The following is a 25,854-nucleotide window of genomic DNA, read 5'->3' as shown; positions in this document are numbered from 1 at the left end:
TTAGTTTATTTTATTCAGTACATTTTTTGTTATATTTTTTAAAATAAATTAATACTTGTTATTCAGCATGGCTGCATTATATTGATCAAATTATGACATTTAAAGTATCCTACATTGTTACAAAAAAAAATACTATTTTAAATCAATGCTGTTTAAAAAAAAAAAAAAATCTTTCTATTCATCAAATAATTTGATTCTGTATTAATGACTCAAATTCAGTTTTGCCATCACTTAAATTATATTTGAAACCATAATAAAATAGAAAAGTTATTTTAAATTGTAATAATATAAATCAAATAAATGCAGACTTTGTGACCTTAAGAGACTTTTTTCAAAAAGTAAAAAAAAACTTACTTGCCCCAAACTTTTGAACTGTAATGTATGTTTTTTTTTTTTTTTGGAAAGAAAAAAATATTATTGTATTATATAAAATGAGTAATATAAATGTAAACCTGAAGTCTCTCACCAACAGCTCGCTAAACTCAAACTTCAGCAGGAAAGTTGCACGTGTTTGTGTGTGTGTGTGTGTGTGTGTGTGTGTGTGTGTGTTTATACATAAAATAAGCTTACATTTTAACCATAAAATATTTATATATATTTTTAATTAATTATAAACCCAAATCTGGAGTCATATATGAAAATCAATTATATTTATCAGTAAATAAAATAAATACATTTGAAAAAAAATAGAAAGAAAAAACACATCCAAGACAATCTGATTACACACTATTTTCAACACATTTCCTCCAACACGCTCATTCTCTCCTGTCTCTTTCTAACCTGTCTCAGTCACACTCTTCCCTCTGTCACCCTGATAAGTATTTGAATGTCTTTGTGTGCCCACGTTTTTTGAGTTTCACCATGTCCAGTCAATCAGACGTTTTAAGGAGAGTTTTATCTTTCCCTGAGAATACACGCATGCATACAGAACATCCAGTAACAGCACCTGCAATTCTCATACAGTGGTTCAGATATTAGTGTTGTCTTTGAAGAATACTTAAATAGTCTCTATATAAAACATCAATGTCATGAAGTACAGTGGCCTTAAAAGCTATTTATATTTGCACCTCTAACATAGTGGTATTTAGAAAAGTTATGCTAGTTCTAGCATAATTGGGGTGATCATCAAATATTTCGTATTTAATGATCACCCCAATTATGCTAGACATTTTCTCATAACTTTTCTAAATACCACTGTGTGACTTGCAATGGTCCTCCACAATGGATGAGGGCACAGGTTTCTGCTCTAGCTATTGTGGCATATGCACACAAGAAACCAGATCAATAAAACAAATCACCACAAATTAAGCACACTATGAAGGGTGGTAGTACCGCACAGTTGTTATGAAGGGTGGTAGTACCGCACAGTTGTTATGAAGGGTGGTAGTACCGCACAGTTGTTACTAAATGATGTCATGCTGAGGAGCAGAATGTTTCCTGTGACACTTTAGGTCATTGGCCTCTTGGAATACACTTAATTCCATAAGTGTAAACTGAGCCTGTTGAAATGGGAGTGGGTGATATCATGGAGTTGCTCCATGTTGTACATTGCTGCGTTCATGTTGGCAGAGTGTGCCGCTCGCGTGCTCGCAAACCTTCGTTCTGAGTGCCTGACCAGGCCATAGCAAGGAGGCAGTGACATTAAACAATTGCGATGACTGATTTGTCAGTGGGAAGGCCATAGAAGGAGGGTCTTTTTGCTCCCTTTATTTTTAAGTTTGCATGACGTCAAGCGGCAGGCTCAGATAGCAGGACAGCTTGTTTCCATGAAATGTCATCCCTGGCCTACACAGTTTTACAGTGCCTCTTTATGGATATTGGGAGAGGGTTTTCGATCGCTCTGCTGTGTGAAGCTGAAAACCTCACACAGAAGCCAGGAACAGTTTGCTTAATGCTCTCCTCAAATGAACTCCTGTCCTGTCATTCCATAAAAAAAGGTTTGATTTCTATCCAACAAAATCTGTGGGTTGGAAAATCTTAAAGACAACTTTCTAAATGTTTGAAATTCAGCCTTGCAGCATAGTATCCATGAGCGTACACACGGTTGTGTGATGTTATCCAGAAAGCATGTGACCTGCTCTGCATGTCCACACTCTAGACCACACAATGGGTGTGCAGTTAACCGTCCCGGCATATTTGAGTCATAAACACACATCTAACACTGTCCTCCTCCACCACTTTCCTCTTTTCTCATCCCGACAGGTCTCCTTGCATCCCCCCAGTCGGCCCCAGGGAGCCTGGAGAACAGTAAGCCCAGTGAAAGCCGAATGAACGGCGCTGGTGGCAGCCGGGAAAACAGCACTGTGGACTTTAGCAAGGTGAGCTTCCTCTGCAACACATCCTGCTGTAAACGTTGTGGATAGGCATCACTTAAAGGAATAGTTCAACAAAAATGACATTTGTCTCATCATTTTCTCATGTTTTCTCTTGGCTTTGGAACATAATAGAAATTCTTGGACAGGAATGTTCATGCTATTTTCCATGCAACTAAAGTGCACAGTGACCAGAGGCTGCCAAGCTTATTTATGTTACACAATATTAAATCCATGCAATTACAAATAATTTCCAGATGATCATGAGACCCACTTTATTTCTAGTTCACCTACCTATTGTTATTTAACTTTTATAAAAGAAACTAGTCCATGGCATGTATCATTTCTTAATTCCTGTGATTCATAGTAAGCCCGTATGTTAAATAACTGTGGGATAAGAAAGATTGTTTTACCTGTTTTAATATTTAAAAGCACTGTGGATAATGTTTTGTGTAATTTGAAGCACTTTTGAACTTTTAAGGTGAATGATTTCTTAGGGCTGAACAGTAATCAAAATAAAATTGTAATATGACGGCGATTTATGTAAAAAAATATATGCGCTGTGGTTTTCAGAGTGAATCGCGTCACTGTGTTCATTTGGGAATGCAACATGTGCCAACCATTTCTCCAGCTTCTCATTACAAATCTTTTTTGGGGAGCTGGTGGGATGAAACAAGAGTAAAATAGCTTTAAGGGTTCCCTGTGGTTTTCAGCCAAAATAAAAGCATGATGGTTTAACTTTTGAAACGAAATTAAGACTTAAATATTAGTGTAACGAGGTATGTTCGTGTGGGAAGAAGGAGGCGGGAACCGGCGAACAATACAACAAACTTTAATCAAATAAACAAACAAACAAAGTGAAAATAAAAGCGGCAGCCCCTCACGGACGACTGCCGCACACATACATAAACAAAACCATAAATAAAAATACAACTTAAAATCCAGGCCAGGGGCCCGTTCTTCGTACCTCGCTTAATACATCTAAGATGATTTGACAGATCCCAGATCTTTTAATCGTGATAACTGATCTCTGGCTAATTTGGTTCTTCAAACGAATTTGCGGATTGGATTAAAATATCTGGATTAAATGATCTAAGATCACTGCGCGTTCTTGTGTTCCCTGAAGAGGGCAGATGCATCGATACTCGAAACCATGATCAGCAATGCAGCGATTGGCTGGCGTCAAGACAGCAACGTAATGACATCATATAATTAAAAAGCCACCTGGCAAAAAAACTTGACAAATTACACAAAAAAACCCCACGAATTTCTGAACGTTTATAAGGAAACAGCCAAACGACCAAACCAACATAAAAGTTATAATAGATAAATGATAAATGTTTTTTTTTTTTAACATGATTACCAATTATTTATATTCACGATTTTATACAGTATTTGTACACCCTTTACATTTTTATTTCAAATGTTGTAATTTAATTTTTAATTCAATTTGAAGCAGATTTGTAACGTGACAGTATTCAAGTTTCTTATGGGTCAAGATCAAATTATCAAATTATCCTCTCTTACGCATCAAGCCACTCCCATAATATCCGTGATCACTTAATGCACGGCTCAGATTAACTGTACAACATGTGTGTAAACCAATAAAAATAAAATTATATAAAATAATTATTCCATCACAAATAAATCGCTCAATCAAGTGGCTGTCTATAGTATTATACACAACATTATACATTCTCATATACATATACAATATAACATTTTTATATTATTATTTAAAATTATTATTATTGCCCCTGGTTCAGTAATGCACTCTTGTAATAAAGTAGCAGTGACTGGGACAGATTTTAAGTATCACCTCAAGATGCAATCTAATCCTGTTTACATGAAATAAGCCTGCTCGCGAGCAGGTTTAAGCTTACGGACCTGTTACTATGACAACAAGTCCAGGATGAGCTTCGAAGAACCAAACAATCCGAGATCATGTCAAATCGTCAACAATCAAATCCAGCTAACTGAGTTAGCGAGGTACGAAGAACGGGCCCCTGGTCCTCTCTCGTCCTTCACTGTCGTCGCTCCTCCTTTATACTCCCGTCACTCCTCCGCGAGAGACGAGGCCAATGCGGCACGCAGCTGGCGCTCATCATCATAATAATGACCGCGGCCTCGTCCCGCTCTCACGGTCCCTCAGCCTCGCTGCTCGCCACAATTAGTATTGTAATTTTACAGTTGTACTATAAAATTATATTTTTTATTAAATACTCTATTTAAAAAAAGAGTATTATTACAGTAGTGATATATTTATTTTGTTTATTTTTATTTAATAATAAATAATTATTATTAATCACAATATATTGTGCAACCCTTTTTTTTATCAGAATAATCACAATTAGATTTTTTTTGTCCCCCAAATTTTTCAGCACTAGTTTTTTTGTATTTTTATTTATTTTATCAGTCTCAGATAATGACCAATATCTTATCTTCTTTAAAATATAATGAATTATCAGTTATCACGCAAAATTAATTCCATATCAGCTCTTAACCGTTTCAGAGGGATTGTTTTCACCACTAACTCTTTTGTTTAAATGTCACAATGTAATTCAGGCTTTTCACGGAGGTTATAAGTAAAAGATTGTGGTAAAATTTGTTTGGACGATGGTGCAAAACGTTTTTTTGCACATCAGGGCAAAATCTTTATAGCATTTTTAAAATGCATCAAATTACCTGTTTAATTAAAGGTATGAGATGGTTTTGAACATAAGTCTCATGGCAAGATGGCAGATATATTCAGAACACTGAACACTCTCTGTCTGTCTGGTTGATATCAGGGCAGCCAAACCTCTTTGCACTGTAGTTGCAGCTCTCTGGGAAAGGGCGGTAGAAGGCCTACAGTAAGTCGACATCATTATAACTGTCTTCCAGTGTGTCGTCATCGAGTGCTTCATGAGGTTGTGTTTGTGCCTCTGGTCTTCTGTGATGTCTTCTTGAGTGGTTAACCATGCTTTGATTACTGTACTGTGTGTCGTGATAAATGAGGTTTGCAGTGTCTTGCGAAAAGGAACCGTGTTTCTGTTTTGATGTTCTGCCTAAATCTGAGTCCTTAATATAGGACCTTCAGACAGGCTGCCATTTCATTAACAATATTCTAGTTGGATGTAACACTGTCCAAAATAGTGGTCGACAAATGTTTTTTATGTTAATTTGAACTGTTGTTCATTGTTAATGTATGTTCCTCTTTATAATACATCTACAGTAGATTAATGCATGCTATAAACCTAGAACCTAGAAAAATTTGAATGGAATGCATTAACTAATGTTAAGAATTTAAAGCTTATTTTAAAGTGTCTTCAATATTACTTTGTTGCAAATGAGTTGAAATTATTTTTTTTACTACACATTAATTTACTTGCTTGTATTCACTAAATATTTAAAATGTTTTTTTGTGTGTTCATTATCATTGAGACAATGCTGTATTGTATTGCAGCTATTGTAGCCAGTAATGTGACATAGTGACAAAGAAAGTGAGCCAATATCTGTGGGCTCTACTTGAAGTTGCTATTGAAACTTAGTGAACTATTTGTTTGAGCATATTCTCACGGTCATTGTTTCATTATGACAGCTTTGTTTCAAAATAACACAGATACCCTAAACTGAAATGTGATTGAAACCTGTTTTTCAACGAATGTCCACTTGTCTAGGAAGTAGTTAGACAAATGTTCTTTGGGTGTTAAAAGCACCTGGGTTTATTTGATAGCTTATTTTGATTCTGCAATTGATCCTGAACTTCAGATGATGTCCTATTTTGTTAAGAGTTAGGTGACATCTTCCCGGGAATACTGATCCTGGTTAGAAAAACGTGACTTGCTAAGAGAAAAAACATTTTTCCAGAATGAACTGGTCTACATTCTGCTGTCCTGTGGATTGTGAAATATCACTTTTCTGTCATGTGTCAGTGGTTTGGTATATAATCTGGTTGTGTAATTGTTGCTTTTGTTCATTGTCAATGGTTTATCATAGAATTATTTCTCAAGATTTATTTTTGTGTTTGGCAGAAATTAATTTCCTGAAGTCTTGAAACCTTTTAATTATTGCATTATTACTGGAAAACCCCATCACTAGACTAGACTAGTGTGATTTACTAGTAAGGTTTTTGTAAAACTGTGGAATGTGGTTTAAAGCCCAAAGTATACTAAAGTATAGTAATACATTCAAAATGTAAACACATACAATTTACTCGACTTAACTGCTTGACTTAAATATGCATTCTTTTAGTTAAGCCAGGAGGTCACATCATGACCTATATCGATCTTCTACTGGTCACACGTCTTCATGTGACGCGAATGCGCAGGTCAGAGTTGTGGACTTAAAATGGCTGCCTCGTGTGTATTTGCGCAAGACTGTAGGGTGTCCGATTTGTCATTTTTAGGTTTCAGAAGGGTGCCCCTTTGCGTTCAATATGCGCCCCAAAACTGTAGTTTAGCCGTGGTTTTAACAGGTGTTACACTTCTTCTTTTTTTTTATTGCTAACTTTGCAGGCTTGTCTTTAAGTGGCTTTGTTTTCGCATGAGCATGCGTTTCCGGTCTGACGCATTCGCATGCGTATGAATGGAAGTCAGTGGAACAAAATGTGTAGTGTGACCGCCCCTGTATACTTTGGGCTTTATAATGCCTTCACGTGCTATCGAAAATGTCCCACTTCCCACTTCTGAAGTTGTGATTACGAGCTCATCACATTCAAGCACTTTGTTGTCATAAAGAACAGGAATCATGGAGGAGACCGGTTTTAATTTTGCCTGTTTATTGGGAAAATCGCATTAAAGCCGAAGGATATATTTAGCGTTCCATTGATTGACAACCATATAAACATTCATGCGCTATCTAGATAGTCAGCTTGCTGACAATTCTGGAATTTCGTGTGTAAAACATACAATGTGCTTCAAATGATTATTCATATATGTAAATATACACTACTTTAACGACAAAACAAGGCGATGTAGAATACCAGTCACAGCAGTAATCGTTCTCCCCTCTGCCATGTTTAAAGTTTATGGCACACCCAAGTCAGGAACTTGGGCATCAAAATGATCCCCGAGCTTCCCAGTGGTAAATACGACTTGAGGTTGTTCATGTCCAATTTTTTACTTGGAAACTTGTATTTACGATAATCCCGATAGCAGGTGAAGGCAGCATTACACCAACTGCACCATTCTTGAGGTTCACGAAAAAACACATGGAAGTCTAAGGCCAGCACTATGTACCCGATCTTCTTATCTGTACCTTCTACTTATCTGTACTCTTAAGGTGGACATGAATTTCATGAAGAAAATTCCTCCAGGCGCTGAGGCTTCAAATGTTTTGGTGGGGGAAGTTGATTTCCTTGAGCGTCCAATCATTGCCTTCATACGTCTCTCACCTGCTGTTCTTCTCACTGGACTGACCGAAGTTCCTGTTCCAACAAGGTAGCGCTCGAGCACCCCTGAAAACATGACTTGACATAAATGCAAATAACACCCCTTGTACCCTAGGGAGACTTCAATAGGTATCTTAATATGGTTGGCATAAAATGTGAAGCCTTTTGTGCAACCTTTTCCTGCAGTTTTATTTATTTCCTCCACTTATTTACAGATTTCTCTTCTTGATGTTGGGACCTTTCGGTAAAGGGGGCCAATACCACGAGATTGGCAGGTCTATAGCTACTTTAATGACAGATGAGGTAAGGCATCTACCTTAAACAAAGCTGTATTTCTTAGTGTGCGTTCCTGTAGCTCAAACAGTTGAGCAAGTCCCTAGCAACGCCAAGGCCGTGGATTCAATTGCCAGAGAATGCATGAACTGAAAAATGTATACCTTGATTACAATGCAAGTATCTGTCAAATGCATAAATGTAAATATAATTTACATTTAGAGAGCTAAAGTACTGTCCATTCAATAATAAGTTGTACTGTCTTAAGGTTATAGGGCATGTCTAATATTTACAACCTTTGCATCTTGCTTCATGGAAATTTTTGGAAAGATAAGGTGCGCTCACACCATGTTGTAATTACCCTAACAATTCTGAACTGTAAGGCCTTCACATGCCTGTAGAACTTGTAATTACAACATGTAAACTTGTAATTTTCTGAGAGCTATCACTTGTACCACATGGTCTGTATACCACCTGACCAGTGCAGATTTAAGGTGTGTTCGACTTGAAGTGGCACTGTGCAGACCGATCAGTTGTATGACGTCAAAGTGCCGTGAGAGCGATATAGAGCTTTATTTACGGTAATTATGACATGGAGAGAATGCACATTTTTTGCTTGGTTAAACTTTTTTTTTAAAGTTGTTTTTTATTTTTATTTATATGAGCCGGGACTCTGTGGCACTTATATGTCATAGCGCTGCCCACAAGGTTATGGCTCCGACCTAAATTGAACGATTTATGACAAGTTACACAACAGATCAGCTTATTGGACTTTTGAACCTCACAACCGTGTTTTCATTAAATAACATCATATTAAATATTTGTATATCTATTATATTAATATTTAATATCTACCCTGACAAAGGTCCATAAATATGAGGATCTTCAGTAGCATTTTAATAGTATTGTTTACAATACTATTAGAATTTACACTTCTGTTCAAAAGTTTGCGATCAAAAACCCCAAAGACATAATGTTACAAAAGATTTCTATTTCAAATAAATGATGGTTCTTTGAACTTTCTTTACATCAAATAATTGATCATGGTTTCCTTAAAAAAAGCATCACAACTGTTTTTAACATTGACGATAATAAGAAATGTTTCTTGATCACCAAATCAGCATATTAGAATGATTTCTGAAGAATCATGTGACACTGAAGACTGGAGTAATAATGCTGAAAATTCAGCTTTGCATCACAAGAATACATTACACTTAAATTGTAATAATATTTTGTAATATCACTGTTTTCTACTGTGTTTTTGATCAAATTATTGAAGCCTTGGTGAGCAAAAGAGACTATTTTCAAAAAACATCAAAACCCAAACTTTTGATTTGTATTGTAAGAGATGACATTGATGGAAGCTCAGACTGTCTTTACTCATAATCATAAATTTAAGATTGCAGCAGCAGTTCCATTACTTCTGCATAATAGCATGTCCATGTCTTCTCTAACACCATGACAGATCTTTCATGATGTAGCGTACAAAGCCAAAGACAGGAATGACATTCTGTCCGGCATAGATGAGTTCTTGGACCAGGTGACAGTGCTGCCTCCAGGAGAATGGGACCCCACGATACGAATCGAGCCGCCAAAGAGCGTCCCATCTCAGGTAATCATCGCCTGAGAGATGTGGAGTCTGGGCTGTTTTAGAGTAGTGGTTATGTCTCTGAAGTGGTAACTAGAAGGTTGTTGGTTTAATCTCTGCAAGAAGCCAGCCATGAGCCACAGGGTTAACAGGGTGCTGTTTTTGCTCCTTTTGGTCTCTTACATTTTGTTGTTTTAATTTCATGGCTGCAGGAGAAGAGAAAGATGCCTTCCACGCCAAATGGCTCTGCTCCACTATCAGAGATTATCAATGAAGAGGAACACCACACTGGACCTGAACTCCAGAGGACAGGACGGTCAGAGCTAGTCCAATCTCCACCGTTTACATACTGCATATACTTTTAGATGCATCACCCATATTATTTTTGAGTTTGTCAATAAACGTAATTAAAATTTTGGATTCATATGAGGCTCAACGCATATATTAAAATATATATATATATGATGCCCTAGATATGGCTGATGGGTTTATATAATTTACATACTTAGACGTGTTGTGCTCTTGCATTAAGCCATTAAGGTATCTGGACTTTAAGGACATGCGGATGAATGCTTGTCAAAGCTGAACCCTGCTGAACACAGTGTTAGGGAGAGAGAAGGGGGTAATGTTGGATTTACTTAAGTCTCTTTTGATGAAGGAGGATCTTATTAAACGAGCATTAGGTGGAGGGGGGTAAAAATGTTTTTATGGTGCAAATTTTCTAAGCCTTTCATGTCTGAGGTATTGAAGGCTATTAAAGAGTATATTTAACAGTGGCGCCACTCCTTTGATGTGCAGCTTGAGTGGCCGGCCAGAGACGGTTGTGTAAGCGAGCCATCCATTAAGACGTGTTTTAAGAGCCCCAAAGCGAACTGAAAATACAGCACACCCAAAACAGCCATTAGAACAAAATGAGAAGCCCTTAAATCATTTTCAAATGCATTTCCTAATTTTATTTTCATCAATGTAGTGACTTTACATCGTTAACTCTACTGTCATAACCAACAGTGATGCTTATTTTCTATTTTATTATAATTGAGTGTATGCAAGCATATAAATAACAACAATTATTATTATTGTTTGTTGACATATTCAAATGATTGTTTATTTAACTCACTGCTTTTGTAAATACAACCTGGCTGAATTTTTTTGTTCCCTTTTCACACAGGATATTCGGTGGTCTTGTGCTAGATTTGAGGCGGAAAGCTCCGTTTTACTGGAGCGATGTGAAGGATGCGTTCAGCCTGCAGTGTTTAGCTTCCATCCTTTTCCTCTATTGCGCCTGCATGTCCCCCGTCATCACCTTCGGAGGCCTTCTGGGGGAAGCCACCAAAAACAACATAGTGAGTCAGACTTGTAGACTTGGAAAGATCAATGGAGGATTAAAGCTCTGAGCGTAGCCCTTCCCTGTGCCTTAAATATTTAATTTCTACCTCCACAGAATGCTGTTTTCTTTGCTTGAAACTCTCCCACAGTTTGATGACAGTCCTTTTGTCTGTGTTTGTTTTAGAGTGCCATTGAGTCTCTGTTTGGAGCTTCACTGACCGGTGTGGCCTTCTCTCTGTTTTCTGGTCAGCCTCTCACTATCCTGGGCAGCACTGGGCCAGTTCTAGTTTTTGAGAAAATTCTTTTTAAGTTCTGCAGGTGAGAGAGGCTCCCTTTCAATAGAGTGTCACAACGGTCCTTATTCTGTACTTCAGGCATTATTCTCATATTTTAGAATTTGTGCTGATAAACTGTGGCAGTTAGTGACTTATTGGGACAGTTGACTATATTTTAACTATTTATAAAATAAACACTGTCCAAATGATAGGCTTGTAACAAATTATTGTATACAGTCTTAAATTAAGTATGGCATGATGGTGCACTCATTGCTTGACATTTCATCAGCTACCCATTTAAAAAGTTACAGTAAATAAATACAACTTTGTTCAGATGTCAGATATTGTTTCCTCTTAGGATAGGCTGATTTTTAAACCATACATAGCATGGCGCCATCTATTGGTGCAGAAAAGAGTTGGCGCAGAACTCTGGAGATACAAGACGCATTTTAGTTCTGCATAGCCTTATTTTAATCCTACTTTTAATTCTACCATTTGAAGCGTTTTTTTTTTTTTTTTTTGTGCAGCAATGCAAATATAAAAATGCATAACTTGTTGGTTCTTGGTTCTGTATTGAACTTAAGAAAAACACTGCTGATAATCTGAATAATCCAGTAGATGATCTTTATATTCCTTCATTTAGCAGATGCCTTTATCCAGAGCAATATATAACATTTCTGTTTGTCTCTCTTCAGTGACTACGATCTGTCCTACCTCCCTCTGCGCACTAGCATTGGCCTGTGGACGGCCTTCTTGTGCCTTGTGCTGGTTGCCACAGATGCCAGCTCTCTGGTGTGTTATATAACGAGATTCACAGAGGAAGCCTTCGCTGCTCTCATCTGCATCATTTTCATCTATGAGGCCTTAGAGAAACTCTTCCAACTAGGGGATATGTACCCTTTCAACATGCATGACAATTTAGACAACCTCACATTTTACACGTAAGGAAGTATTTAACTTGGTGTTTAAATGGACCATATATTCAGAGGATAGATTAAAAATAAACTTGTCCCCTTAATACCTCATTTTTTTTCCTCCCAGATGTCAGTGTTCACCTCCATCCAATACCACAGAGGAGATGGTACAGGCATGGAATCAGTCAGGGCTTACTCCTGAGACCATTAACTGGAGTGAGCTCAATGTGAAAGTATGCATTTCATTATTCAGACTACAGTTGAAGTGTCTTTTAACATGTTAACTTGTGAGTAGAAATACTATTGGTCCCTCTTTTGGTGCCAAACCAGCCCTGACCCGTCGAGGTATAGACTCTACTAGACCCCTGAAGGTGTGCTGTGGTATCTGGCACCAAGATGTTAGCAGCAGATCCTTTAAGTCCTGTAAGTTGCGAGGTGGGGCCTCCATGGATCGGACTTTTTTGTTTAGCACATCCCACAAATGCTTTAGATTGAGATCTGGGGAATTTGGAGGCCAAGTCAACACCTCAAACTCGTTGTGCTCACCATTCCTGAACCATTTTTTGCTTTGTGGCAGGGCACATTATCCTGCTGAAAGAGGCCACAGCCACCAGGGAATACGGTTTCCATGAAAGGGTGTACATGGTCTGCAACAATGCTTAGGTAGGTGGTACGTGTCAAAGTAACATCCACATGGATGGCAGGACCCAAGGTTTCCAAGGAGAACATTGCCAAAAGCATCACACCTCTGCCAGCTTGCCTTCTTCCCATAGGGCATCTTGGTCCAATGTGTTCGCCAGGTAAACGACGCACATGCACCCGGCCATCCCAGTGATGTAAAAGAACCTGATTCATCAGACCAGGCCACCTTCTTCCATTGCTCCGTGGTCAAGTTCTTATACTCATGTGCCCACTGTTGGCGCTTTAGGCAGTGGACAGGGGTCAGCATGGGCACCCTGACTGGTCTGCGGCCATGCAGCTCCATATACAACAAACTGATGCACTGTGTATTCTGACACCTTTCTATCAGAACCAGCATTAACTTTAGAAATTTGAGCTACCACACGGACCACACGGGCCAGCCTTCACTCCCCACGGGCATCAATGAGCCTGGGCCGTCCATGACCCTGTCGCCGGTTCACCACTATTCCTTCCTTGGACCACTTTTGATAGATACTGACCACTGCAGACCGGGAACACTCCACAAGAGCTGTAGTTTTGGAGATGCTCTGGGCCAGTCGTCTAGCCATCAAAATTTGGCCCTTGTCAAACTCGCTTAAATCCTTACGCTTGCCCATTTATATATATATATTATTTAATTCAACTAATTTTTTTATTTTAAAATTGTAATCTTTTGACAACCATAATTTTATGTTGCATTTGTATCCATATCCAGATAAATAACATTTAAATTATTATTTGTTGTTGTAATTGTCATTTTCTCTCTCTCTGGAAAGGATTGCAAGGTACTCCATGGCGAGTTTGTGGGTCCTGCTTGTGGACATAATGGCCCGTACATCCCTGATGTATTGTTCTGGTCTGTCATTCTCTTCTTCACCACTTTCTTCCTGTCATCCTTCCTCAAGCAGTTCAAGACCAAGCGATATTTCCCCACTAAGGTTAGTAGAGTCATTCCTCTGCCTGATCATGTGCTGATACAGTGTCATTTACTCTTAACATTTTTTTTCTATCCTCTACAGGTCCGCTCTTCCATCAGTGACTTTGCAATTTTTCTAACCATCTTGATTATGGTCTTGGTTGATTACTTGGTGGGCATCCCCTCTCCTAAACTACATGTCCCAGATACCTTTGAGGTACTAAACATTTCATTTTCTATTTTTCACTTTTTTTGTTCATCGTAATCTGATGAGTTGTTAAACTCAATGCAAGAAAGCATGTTTGGCTGGTTTTAGGGTTTTTAACTTTGGACCTTTTTTTCCACTCCTCCAAATTTGATCCATGTTTATTTAACTAAGAAAAGTTGGAATCAATATTTTAAAGAGCAGATACTTTATGTAGCTTTGTCTCCAAAAAGAATTGCAATTAGTATATCATCATCTGATCTTGGAGGCGAAATGGTCAAATTTGTTGTAGGCAGCCCAAAATAAACAGAAAACACCCTTAAGCAGGGAGTCGTTGACTCTAAACTACTCCAGCTGTTTCGGTTGTCTGTTATCATGCTGGGCTTTGACTATTGATTTTAACCTCTCTTGTCCAACTATGTTTTTCTATGAAGCCTAAGAACCAGACGCTGTACTGTTATGCAAGTATTGTCATCAATAATGCTCAAATGTTTAATAACGTTTAAGTTTGAGTTCAGTAAGAATTTTGAAATCATTTATTACTTTTATTCAGCAAAGACATTAAATCGATTAAAAGTGACAATAAAAACATTTATAATGTTACAGAATATTTTGATTTCAAATAAATATAGGGTGCAGGCTGATAGGGTCCATTAAATACAAGCAATCTGCATCATTACATTATCAGAGTTCCACCTCCCCTCGCTCCACCTGCCTAGATCTGATACAGGATTTATGCATGTCTGTTTATGCAGCAGCATATCTTACATGTTCACATCAGCACTTGTGTATCCATTAGCAGTAGCAAGTCCATACTTGCACTGTAGCAGCAGCATAGCAGATCTAGTCTGCCATGACCAAATACATTAACATTGCCATATTCAATAATATGCTAAACAAGTTGTCATGGTTGAAATGCTGTTCTTTTGAACTTTCTATTCATCAAAAATTATTAAAAAAAAGTGTAATGATTTCCACAAAAATATTAACCAACACAAATGTTTTCAACCTTGATAAAAAATGTTTCTTGAGCATCAAATCAGCATATAATTATTTCTAAAGGATCATGTGACAGTTATTGTGAAATATTCCGTGTTTTTACTGTATTCAAATAAATGCATCTTTGTTGAGCATAAACTTCTTTTAAAAACCCCAAACTTTTGAACGGTAGTGTACAGTATCATTAAGTGCTTCTTGGCATTGGTGACTCTTAAAATATTAATTCCGATTATAAATAGGGATGATGATTTTTTCTAAATGAATAAAAAATGAAAGCACTTCAAACTAAAATCAATCATTTTAAATATTACAAGTGAATTTAGGCATCACAACATCACAACAATCACTGTATGAAAAACGGATATTAATTTTTTTATTTAAACTTAAATAAAAACATTTTAAGATTTAACTGTGCTTTTAAAAATGTACTGTATTTAAGCATTAAATCACTGCAGCTGTGATCTAAATGTAAAAATAGGAGAGAGGAGAATATACTAAAATATCCAATACCAATAAGTATATCCGTTTCTAATGTAGGCTGATAACCGATATGTTATCTACAATTGTGCATCCCTAATGAATCACATTTTATGTTTATCATAAAAAGAAGAACATGAATGTGAAGTGTTTTTCTCTTGTCCCGTAGCCCACCTCTAAGAATCGAGGCTGGCTGATCTCACCTCTGGGTGATAACCCCACATGGACGTTGATAGCAGCAGCCATCCCTGCCCTCCTGTGCACCATCCTCATCTTCATGGATCAGCAGATCACCGCTGTCATCATCAACCGTAAAGAACACAAGCTCAAGGTCAGTTAAACACCTAATCCAGCCTATCAGAGCCCTGCAGCGGTGCTGGCGCTCACGGTTCTGTTCTGCTACAGAAAGGCGGTGGGTATCATCTTGACCTTTTGGTGGTGGCTGTGATGCTCGGCGTGTGTTCTGTGATGGGCTTGCCCTGGTTCGTCGCTGCCACTGTCCTCTCCATCTCTCACGTCAACAGTCTGAAGGTGGAGTCGGAGTGTTCGGCCCCGGGAGAGCAGCCCAAATTCCTGGGTATCCGTGAGCAGAGGGTTACTGGGCTCATGATATTTGTGCTTATGGGTCTCTCTGTCTTTATGACATCTATTTTAAAGGTAAGCTCAGTTTAATGTGCAGAAAAATCTATTCCTCCTCTAGTATAAGCTCCAAGCCTGATATATCAAATTAAATACTCTAAAAACAGTTGTATTGCTAGTTGTATTTATTAAATTTTTTAAATAATATTTTGTCTAAAGGTTCAACATTTGAACACTTTAATTTAAACAAAAAAATCTGCCTATTATATATGTCTGGCTTTACGGGGTTTCTCTTTTTTTTCTCTCCGTTTTTCTATAGTTTATACCAATGCCCGTGTTGTATGGAGTGTTCCTCTACATGGGTGTTTCCTCACTCAGAGGCATACAGGTTAGTGCACTTTCATATTCACAATAGTTTTTCACTACAAGATTGATGGTATTTTTCATGAAGGCAGCTCAGTCTAAGACTGATGGATTTGTGGTCATGTTGTTTGTGTATTCATTGCACTGCAGTTCTTTGACCGTATTAAGCTGTTTGGGATGCCTGCAAAGCACCAGCCTGACCTGATCTACCTGAGATACGTGCCGCTGTGGAAGGTTCACATATTCACAATAGTTCAGCTCACCTGCCTGGTGCTGCTGTGGGTCATCAAAGCGTCTGCTGCCGCGGTGGTCTTCCCTATGATGGTAAATATAAAATTCACCATTAAATCTCATTGACTCGTAGGTACCCTATAAACCTGGCATTAACATGCCTTTTGAGTATTTTATTTTTTTTAGCCAAATTGTATTTACTGTTCACGGGGTAACAGCTGCATTTCGTGCGTGCGTGCGTGTGTGTGTATCTTCATTCAGATTGCACTGCTCATCATCCATTGTTGCATGTTTTTTTTTTTTTTACTCACTTCTTGTATTCATCTTCTGTAGGTTCTTGCTCTGGTATTTGTGCGGAAGCTTCTAGATTTCTGCTTCATGAAGAGGGAGCTTAGCTGGTTGGATGACCTAATGCCAGAAAGCAAGAAGAAAAAGGAAGATGACAAAAAGAAAAAAGAAAAAGAGGTACTTTAACTGAAAATGTATTAAGATAGCTCTTCATATGCTTTGTTTTACTTCTCCTGATGATAGGCAGGTTTAGAATATTTCTGAAGCTCCACCATCTTAATAGATTTTTTTAATAAGCTCCTTTCTTGTCAAAATCTGTCTACCCAGGAAGCACAGCGCATGATGGAAGTCGGAGGAAGAATAGAGATCCCCTATGATGGGAGTGATCTCCTGGAAATCCCTGTGAAGACCCTTAAAGTCAGGTTGGTGACAGGTGCAGCATAAAAGAGATCACATGAAATGTTTAAGTATGTGACTTAAGAACTAAGGCATTTATTTATGTGGGTTTCTTTTAAACAACCTGTGTTGGCCTCATTCAAGGCTCATTCAGTAAGTTTTGACATGTTTCTTTTGAGACAGATCTGACAGTGTAGCCTCCGGCACCTCATACGAGGAAGACACGAGCGGAGTGGTTAGTCTTTTGTCTATTTGCAGGCCTGCTTGTGTTCTGGTTCCTGCATACTCCCTCTTTACAGGGGCGAATTCCAATCTGTGTTTTTGCACCCTTGAAGGGCACTTCAGGAAGGGGACGGCATTTGTAGGGTTGTTACAAACTGAATCCCTTCATGAAGGGCCCTTCCACAAGTCTGTTAGCGAAGGGTACATGCAATGGTCAACTAAAGCAAGTGATTATATCGTTTATGGTCACGTGACCCAGGGTGAAGAAACCTCGCAATTCATTTTGAGGGAGAGTTAGAGTTAACATGTATAAACGGAGTAATTCTAGTTGTTTTGTATGTGATATATTACACACATGTTTCTCATACATTTCATATGAAGTTTAAATAAGTTTCATAGGTAAGAAACGTGACTACATGCAGGGTCCGAAGAAGAGAAGCGCCCTCTTCCCTCCAAAGTCCTTACTTTGCATAGAGATGCTCCCTTCCGATTGGAATTTGCCCCAGCTCACGGTGTTAATCATCACTTACAACTGATTAACACAGAGTATTTTGCACATCACCGTGTGAGTGCATGGTTACGAGTCTAAATCTTCTGACAGCTTTGCATTGGTTAACAGTGGTGAGAAACTACAGATGCAACTCATTCAACTCATCCTTTCACAATGCAGAACAGCTTCAGATGATGATTGTTGCTTATGATTTACCTTGAATGCTCAGTAATCAACATTTCAAAGTGTAAACCAGTGCTCAGCAATATCTAAACAAATTAGGCTGACCACTGACAGGCTCATTGACATTGGCCAATACACTTATTAGGCTTCACTAACAGGTTTCAAGAGCATTTTACTCCTTGTCGCAGGGCTAACTCTCATTACATTATTAATAGAGGCATTAATATTAGAGCAGTGACTTTCATTTAACATTCAAATGACAGTTGAAGTCAAGTTATGTACATTTTTAAACGGTAAAAATGTTGTGGTGTTTTGTATTATTAAACCACCTGTTTCGTTTTAGGTTGCCCTGTGAATGTGATTTTTGCTTTGAAAGTCTACGGATTTGTTTTTTTTGGTAGTAATAATAGTAGGAAAGGTCATCCATTTAGTCTCAGATCGGCTTAGTGTCCCTTTTCATAGTTACTTTATCTAATCTAGATCCGATAGACAGGCCTTACAGATGAAAACCAATTCCAGAGGTTGATGTTTAGCTTTCATCAAGTCATTTTTTGTCTTATCTGCTGGTAGAGAGGACTCAATCAAATGCTTTGACTACTAACATGACATTGCTTATGAACATCATCACTACAACATTAAATGCTCACCTCTGAAATAACATACAGGGTCTGTGCTGGGAAGGTTTGTCTTTGGTACAATATGTTTTGTTTTCATGCTTTATTAATCAAATGGCCATCAAGCACAGTGCTGGTGAACAGAAAAAGATAAGAGTGTGTTCAAGTGTGCCCGACCAGCCGTAAGTGCTCTGATGTGTCTTCTCTGCAGCACTGACCCCTCTGTGGTTAACATATCTGATGAGATGGCCAAAACTGCTGTGTGGAAATCTGTTGCCATGAGCTCTGACAGTGCCAAAGTATTGAAACCTAGTGCCAGGTAGCCATTGTTCCTCTAACCTCATCCCTGTTTTTAAAAGACTTCTCACATAATACTCTGCTTTCTGTCATTGCTTCAATGCACAGCCTGTTTCCTTGTATATATTTTAAACAGTAAAGGCCTGTCGGTTCAAGTTTTCATTTTAATGTATATTGTTGCATTTGATTCGATGCAATTACTTACGAATAATTTAAGTATATTTTTTAACAAATAAGGCTCAATGTACAGTATTAAAGGAACACTCCACCTTTTTTGAAAATTATTTTCTAACTCCCCTAGAGTTAAACAGTTGAGTTTTACCGTTTTCGAACCCCTTCAGCCGATCTCCGGGTCTGGCGGTAGCACTTTTAGCATAGCTTAGCATAGATCATTGAATCTGATTAGACCGTTAGCATCTCGCTCAAAAATGACCAGAGTTTTTATATTTTTCCTATTTAAAACTTGCAGGAGGCGCAATGATATTACGTAGCGCCTGAAAATAGGCTAACTTCCGTCAACATAACCAACATGATGGGGACTATTTTCAGGTGCTGTGCGTAATATCATTGCGCCGCTGCACCCATGGTACGGCAGCAAAGTGCCTTGATCATTACGCAGGAATGAGAGTATAGTTCCTAGCCTTATCAGCCTAGAAAATCGCAACTTTTCATTTTCTGTCGGTCTTAGTACACGGTGTAACTACAGAAGAGTCAAGTTTTAAATGGGAAAAATATCTAAATTCTATGGTCATTTTTTTTGAGTGAAATGCTAACGGTCTAATCAGATTCAATGATCTATGCTAAGTTATGCTAAAAGTACTACCGCCAGAACCGGAGATCGGCTGAATAGATTCAAAAACGGTAAAACTCAACTGTTTAACTCTAGGGGAGTTGGAAAATGAGTTTATTTTTTTTTTAAAATTGAGTGTTCCTTTAAGTTCTTCATGCCAAAATAGATTATATATAATTGAATATAAATATGATATACAATTTTTTTTTGTGAAGGAATAAAAAAAAAAAATTGCCTTGTTCGTACAATTGTTTGTGAATTGTACACTTTTATATGTTCTGTTTAGACACGTTTATTTTCATGTGACCAGGCCTTTATCTATTGTTTAAAAAGAATACCTGTGAAAAGTTCAGTGTTTCCCACACATAGACTAATTTGTGGCGGGTGCGCCACAGAATCAACACTGGCCGCCACACATTTAAATCTCATGCCAAACCTGCTTTAGATATGAAAGTCTAAGCTTTTAAATTTAAATACGAAATTCAAACAATAAATAGCGTTTGGTGCTAATGTGGCATAACAGTTAAAGCCAGAGGTGTTGAAAAACAGAGTTGCGACATGCTCTCATCTCCCAGCGGCGCGCGCGGTCACGTGGTTCACAGAGCTTCTAAACAAACCAGCTCTCTGTCAATGCATTTGAATGGCTTAAGCGGATACACAACAGTTTTACTATACAGGTATTTGTAGCAATGTTTTATTACGTCAACCATATTTACAGGATCATTTTATTATGGAGAGTGATGGAGATGCAACATTGTTAACATTAATGTTAATGTTTTTCTTGTATTTAGCCCTCATTGCTTACTAATTGGTCACACTCATACTCATTGGTGGTCAAATGTGACCACACCTTAACTATTTTTCAATTAAATAAATGTTCTATATTTTAGTTTAATACTATTCATTGAATATTTTGAGGAGATCTTTTGGTACTAAATAGGCCTACTATTTGTGCAATAATTATGGTCCATTAATGACCACTTAAAATATTTATTATTATTTATATTACAATTAGTGTAGTAATTAAGGTTAAAATAGAGAATTCCAATGCAAAGAGACAAATTAGAGTCATTTTGTGGCAGGAAAAATATAATTTTCATTTGTAAAGCCATGGTTTACCCACTAGTTGCTTGCATGGCTCTTTAATAAATATACATGCATCTAGTCTGGTTGCTCAAAAAAGTATTGCAGATCATAACTTCTTACTTATTTTTAGGTTTTGCATAAATAATTGAATAAATATTTAGACATGATCAAACACTAGATTTCTTTTTAATGTGAAATTTTAAAAAGTTAACAACTTGCATCCTAATATTTATAATGGCACTTATATAAGCACACACAAGTGAATATTAATGAATGCAAGCAAATATAATTTAACCCAAGAAAAGTTTAAAATAGTGCTAAAAAGACAAACTTATTTTTCCTTATATGTACAGTAGGATATGTACATTCGAATTGATACTGAATCAAGATCGAAATCGATATTTGTGCCAATCACATGCCCGCCCGCCCGCCACCACAAATTGGTTTCTAACCTGTGGGAAACACTGAAGTTTGTGTGTTGGATATGCTTTTGCAGAATTCTGATGTATAACATTATTTTTGTGCTTCATCTAATGTGATACTGTATGTTGCTAGTATAGTCGGGATAACATTTAGGAAAATTGTGCTAGGCAACTTTTACCGAGTTAATTGTCCCTTCATCTTTTCTCTTTACGTTGCAGTGAAGAGAAGACGGCTTTCGTTAGGATCGATGTGGAAGACGAGCAGGGGGATAAATGTGTGGATGCAGAGACGTCGATATGAGAGAGCTCACTGTGGACACGCCTCTGCTTTGTAACAGTGTTGCTCTGATCTGTGTGCCCTACCAACCTGCCTGAGTCAAGCCAAAGGTAGACGTGCCCGATAGAGGGCTGAGAAATGAGTTCCAGGTATATTTATCTAAGTTTCGATTTTTAACCACACCGACAAGCCCTTTTGTTTATTTTGTACAGTTTTTAATATGAATAAAGCACCACGTTTTCAGACATATAGGGTGTTATGAAGAGCCCCGGCTTCTTAAGTTTCATATTTGATTTTTATTTTATTTTAATTTACTTCTTTTATTTTTCTCAAGATATAAAGACAAAGTCTTTTAGAATTAGTTTTACACGCGAAAAAAAATCCTGTCTTTCACGGTACCACAGTTCAAGTCATCGCTTTAGATGATTTTCTTTTCCGTACATTAAAATGCTGTTTGTTGCAGAGTGCTGCTTTTTAAAAGAAAGAAATGCACATATGAGAAAATGTCTCATTGAGACCAAAGGTAGTGACATTCAGCTGCATGACTGACTGTTTTTGGAAAAAGAACGTGCAAAGCAAACACTTTAAAATGTCACATGAAGGACATAATAAAGCTAAATGCTAAATAAATTATTACTATTATTGTACTTTAATTGTAAAAATGTCATTCCAACTGACGGTTTGACAGAATGCTTGGTGATTTATGGACACACGTACTATATGAACGTCGATAGCGCAGAATGAGAACAAACTAAGATTGGTTACATTCATTCTTGCAGTCACTCTGAAAATAAATAGCAGGTCAGGAAGATTCAAACTCGAGCGATGTCAATTGTTCCAGAATGTGTTATAGAGCTAAACAATATCATTTGTGCCCCCATGTTTTCATGTTTACACGTCTTTTTTAGTGTTATGAACTAGAATTTTGTATTGTTAGTACTTTTGATTTGTACAATGTGTTAATCAACTAATTTATTAACGGTCATTTAATGGTCAAGTATGCAGAGGCGATGGGGCAGAAGGATTGCTGCAGTGTTGTTGGCCTGTCATTTCTTTCCTCTTCTGTTACTGGTGTTAATGTGCACTTTAGGTAGGCTTGCCATCACGACTGTAGGCCTGACAACAACTTATTTAATCTAGAGCAGTCTCAGGAAACTCCATTTTTGCACTCTTTCCCCACACTACTCAATCTCTTCAGTGTTTCAATCACATGTCCTCCTTTTTGCTTTTTATTTGATGAGAAATATCTTCATTTTACACTGGACAAAAAAGTGCTCCCCCCCCCCCCCCCCCCCCCCCCCCTCTGTTTATGCCATTTGTTTCATGCTAAAAACATTTTTAATGGCAGGCTACAGATGTTGAAGCTCTGTCGGAGTATCATAAATATTGCAAAAAAAAGTGTCAATTTTTTTTTTTAATATACATATATATATATATATTCTTATTTCAAGTTACCAAGTGTAGTTCGTTTGAAATGAGTAGTTTACGTGCAGCAGTGAACACAGCACTTCATAAATCCCAATGAAAATGAAATACCTCTGACTACTATATGTGAAGGCACTCAGATTTTTAAATCGGTAGGTTGTACACTTTTACTCTTGCAGCAAGTTGCTTGTTAAATTTGATCAATTAATGTCTGGGAGTAATGTTGAATATCTGGAAGATGGTTTTCTGTCATGCACCATTAGTATCTTCCTGTATACGCCTCACAGTAGGACTCTGAAGAAGTATTGCTGCCGTGGTGTTCTGAGCTTCTGTCTGCACAATGTACATGTACTATTTCCGAATTCTACGCAGTTCAGACATATGGTTCCTTTGTGAACTGGCCAAATCAAGATTGAAGATATTGTAGGAGATATGTTGCATTTGTACAATATACAAACAAGGGGAGAGAGTTGTCTTTTGTAACGTTGAAGTTGTTTATTAAAGCAATAAATGTAATAACTGTTTCTGTTGTCTTAAGTCTACCATGTGTTCATTCATTATTTTGATATATTCCTGAATAGTCTTAATGCTATTCTTACACTATGGGTACTTTTTAAAGAAAAAATATTTTATTCAAATGGGAAGGTGCCAAAAAAATCTGATCTATTTAACAATTTCATACAACTAATGATTTATAGGATTGAGTGGTGAACACAAGCTTAAAGGATTAGTTCACTTCAAAATGAAAGTGTTTATTTTTTTTTACTCATTTACTCACCCCCATGCCATCCAAGATGTTCATGTCTTTCTTTCTTCAGAGGAAAATAAATTAAGTTTGAGGAAAACATTACAGGATTTTTCTCCATATAATGGACTTCAATGGCAACCAAAATGTTGAAGGTCCAAATCAATGCAGTTTCAAAGGGCTCTGCACGATCGCAGCCGAGGAATAGGGTCTTATCTAGCAAAACCATCAGTAATTTTGTAAAAAAAAAAAAAAAAAAGTATATACTTTTTAACCTAAATTGTTTTTTTTTTTTTACAATTTCATTAAAAAATTTTTTTTTTTTTACAATTTCATAATACTATTCATGCGGATTTCTTGGCAAATTGCATACATACATCATCTGTACACAGATCCCTTTAACCAAGGAACCGTGTGCAACCAGAACGCAGAGTAACGCATCATTTTCAACACACTCCGATGTATCTAATAAGATAAAGAGTTGCGTTACCTCATACTCATGACCGGAAAAGCGGAAGTGGCGCCAGCGACTGTGTCATAATAAAAGTCCCGCTGCTTGCGAGGCGTGTGTTGCGTTCGTCTTACTAACAATCCCTCCAGCGGCCTTGCTCAGCTCACACAACACTCAGTCCTGCTCTGCTTCATCCTACAATAACGTTAATAATCACATCTATGAACATGATTTCTGCCTGAGTCCTATCCCGATTCTTTTCCACCGGCTGTGAGGTGAAGGCCACATGTCCCAAGATTCTGCGCTCAAACGTGGCGTCATCAAGCAACGCCTTTGTTTTGAATAGGCGACCTCTAGTGGACGGAAAAGTTGCATAGTGCACCTTTAAAGGTGAACTATGTAAGATTTTTGCAGTAAAATATCCAAAAACCACTAGGCCAGTGTTATATATTTTGTTCAGTTGAGTACTTAGCAATTTCTTACGATTTAAAAATAGTTGGAAACATTTGGGATATTCTATTTTAACCAAGGAACCGGGACGTGTGAGCTATGCGTTTGAGGGAGTCGCCTGTCGATTGCGTCATATCTGCGTTACCCTCGGTTTCCGGTTTTATTTAGAAGAAACGCTGTACTCTCACTGCAATGTGAACAAGTGTCATAGCAGCCGCCGAGCGAACATCATAACTTCCTTTTCAACACACTCAGATGTATCTAATACGATAAACAGAGTTGCGATACCTAAAAGCCCGGGTATACTTCGGCCGTCCGCGTTCGTGCACCGCCCGCATGACGTAATTTTCGTCATTCGGAGGGCTCGAGGCCGGCCGCACACCCTGTCCGCGCGCAGCCCAAATTTCGAGACTGCGCGGACAGTCCGCGTGCAACAGCGCATGCGCCAGCAGTACAGAAGAGTCCACTAGGTGGCAATACGCACAGTATTGAGCACAGTGTTCAGCCGTCGAAGAAGAGTGTGCAAAGACCAGTTTAAAAACAACACGCTCGAGGAAAAAAAAGATTTTTTGATTCTTCAGTGTTTCTTCCAAACTATGTTGCAATGCACTACAGTTCTTCTCCGATCATGCCCAGCGAATGTCCCGTTGATGACAGGACTCGATGCTGCCCTCCGATGTCTGGTAGAGCATAGAAAAAAAATGTACCACGAATGTGTCGAACGCGATCATCCGCGCGCATCCGTTGTTTAGTATACTTTGAAAGACGCGCCGACAGGGCTGCGCGTGTGATGCGTCCGGGTGCAGTAAGTGAAGTATACCCGGGGCTTAATACTCATGACTGGAAAAGAGGAAGTGGCGCCGGCGACCGTGTCATTATAAAAGTCCCGCCGGCGACTATGCCATAATAACAGTCCCACTCTTCAATCGCTCCTGCGGCCTTGCTCAGCTCCACAACACTCGGCCCTGCTCTGCTTCATCCTACAGTAACGTTAATAATCGCATCCATGACCATGATTTCTGCCCGAGTCCTATCCTGACTCTTTTCCACCGGCTGTGAGGTGAAGACCACATGTCCCAAGATTCTGCGCTCAAACGTGGCGTCATCAAACTACGCCTTTGTTTTGAACAGGCGACCTCTAGTAGATGGAAAAGTTACATAGTGTAGCTTTAAAGATCTGGTTTCATATAATTTTAAAATGTTGGACC

The 25,854-nt window shown here is 38.1% G+C and overlaps 1 protein-coding gene across 5 annotated transcripts in view; it reads left to right on the top strand.

Annotated features, from left to right (window-relative positions):
• slc4a7 (solute carrier family 4 member 7) overlaps positions 1–22,198 on the top strand; it is a 64,426-nt gene extending 42,228 nt beyond the window's left edge. For 4 of the 5 annotated variants that reach the window (XM_079836698.1, XM_079836700.1, XM_079836699.1 and 1 more), the window contains 19 exons: positions 2,203–2,318; positions 7,575–7,732; positions 7,899–7,986; positions 9,422–9,568; positions 9,757–9,860; positions 10,713–10,887; positions 11,055–11,188; positions 11,841–12,086; positions 12,187–12,292; positions 13,517–13,678; positions 13,760–13,873; positions 15,507–15,668; positions 15,743–15,994; positions 16,236–16,304; positions 16,430–16,603; positions 16,844–16,975; positions 17,126–17,220; positions 18,915–19,022; positions 21,518–22,198. In XM_079836698.1, coding sequence (XP_079692824.1) covers positions 2,203–2,318; positions 7,575–7,732; positions 7,899–7,986; positions 9,422–9,568; positions 9,757–9,860; positions 10,713–10,887; positions 11,055–11,188; positions 11,841–12,086; positions 12,187–12,292; positions 13,517–13,678; positions 13,760–13,873; positions 15,507–15,668; positions 15,743–15,994; positions 16,236–16,304; positions 16,430–16,603; positions 16,844–16,975; positions 17,126–17,220; positions 18,915–19,022; positions 21,518–21,599 — 2,624 coding nt within the window. In that variant the 3' untranslated portion in view covers positions 21,600–22,198. Of the gene's footprint in view, positions 1–2,202; positions 2,319–5,101; positions 5,165–7,574; positions 7,733–7,898; positions 7,987–9,421; positions 9,569–9,756; positions 9,861–10,712; positions 10,888–11,054; positions 11,189–11,840; positions 12,087–12,186; positions 12,293–13,516; positions 13,679–13,759; positions 13,874–15,506; positions 15,669–15,742; positions 15,995–16,235; positions 16,305–16,429; positions 16,604–16,843; positions 16,976–17,125; positions 17,221–18,914; positions 19,023–21,517 lie in introns of all 5 variants that reach the window. The other variant, XM_079836696.1, reaches the window with a different exon arrangement.
• The last annotated feature ends 3,656 nt before the right edge of the window (positions 22,199–25,854 follow it).

This window comes from Gobio gobio (assembly GCF_949357685.1).
Source record: "Gobio gobio genome assembly, chromosome: 15".
Taxonomy (NCBI): Eukaryota; Metazoa; Chordata; class Actinopteri; order Cypriniformes; family Gobionidae; genus Gobio; species Gobio gobio.
This window is presented reverse-complemented; position numbering and strand designations above follow the sequence as displayed.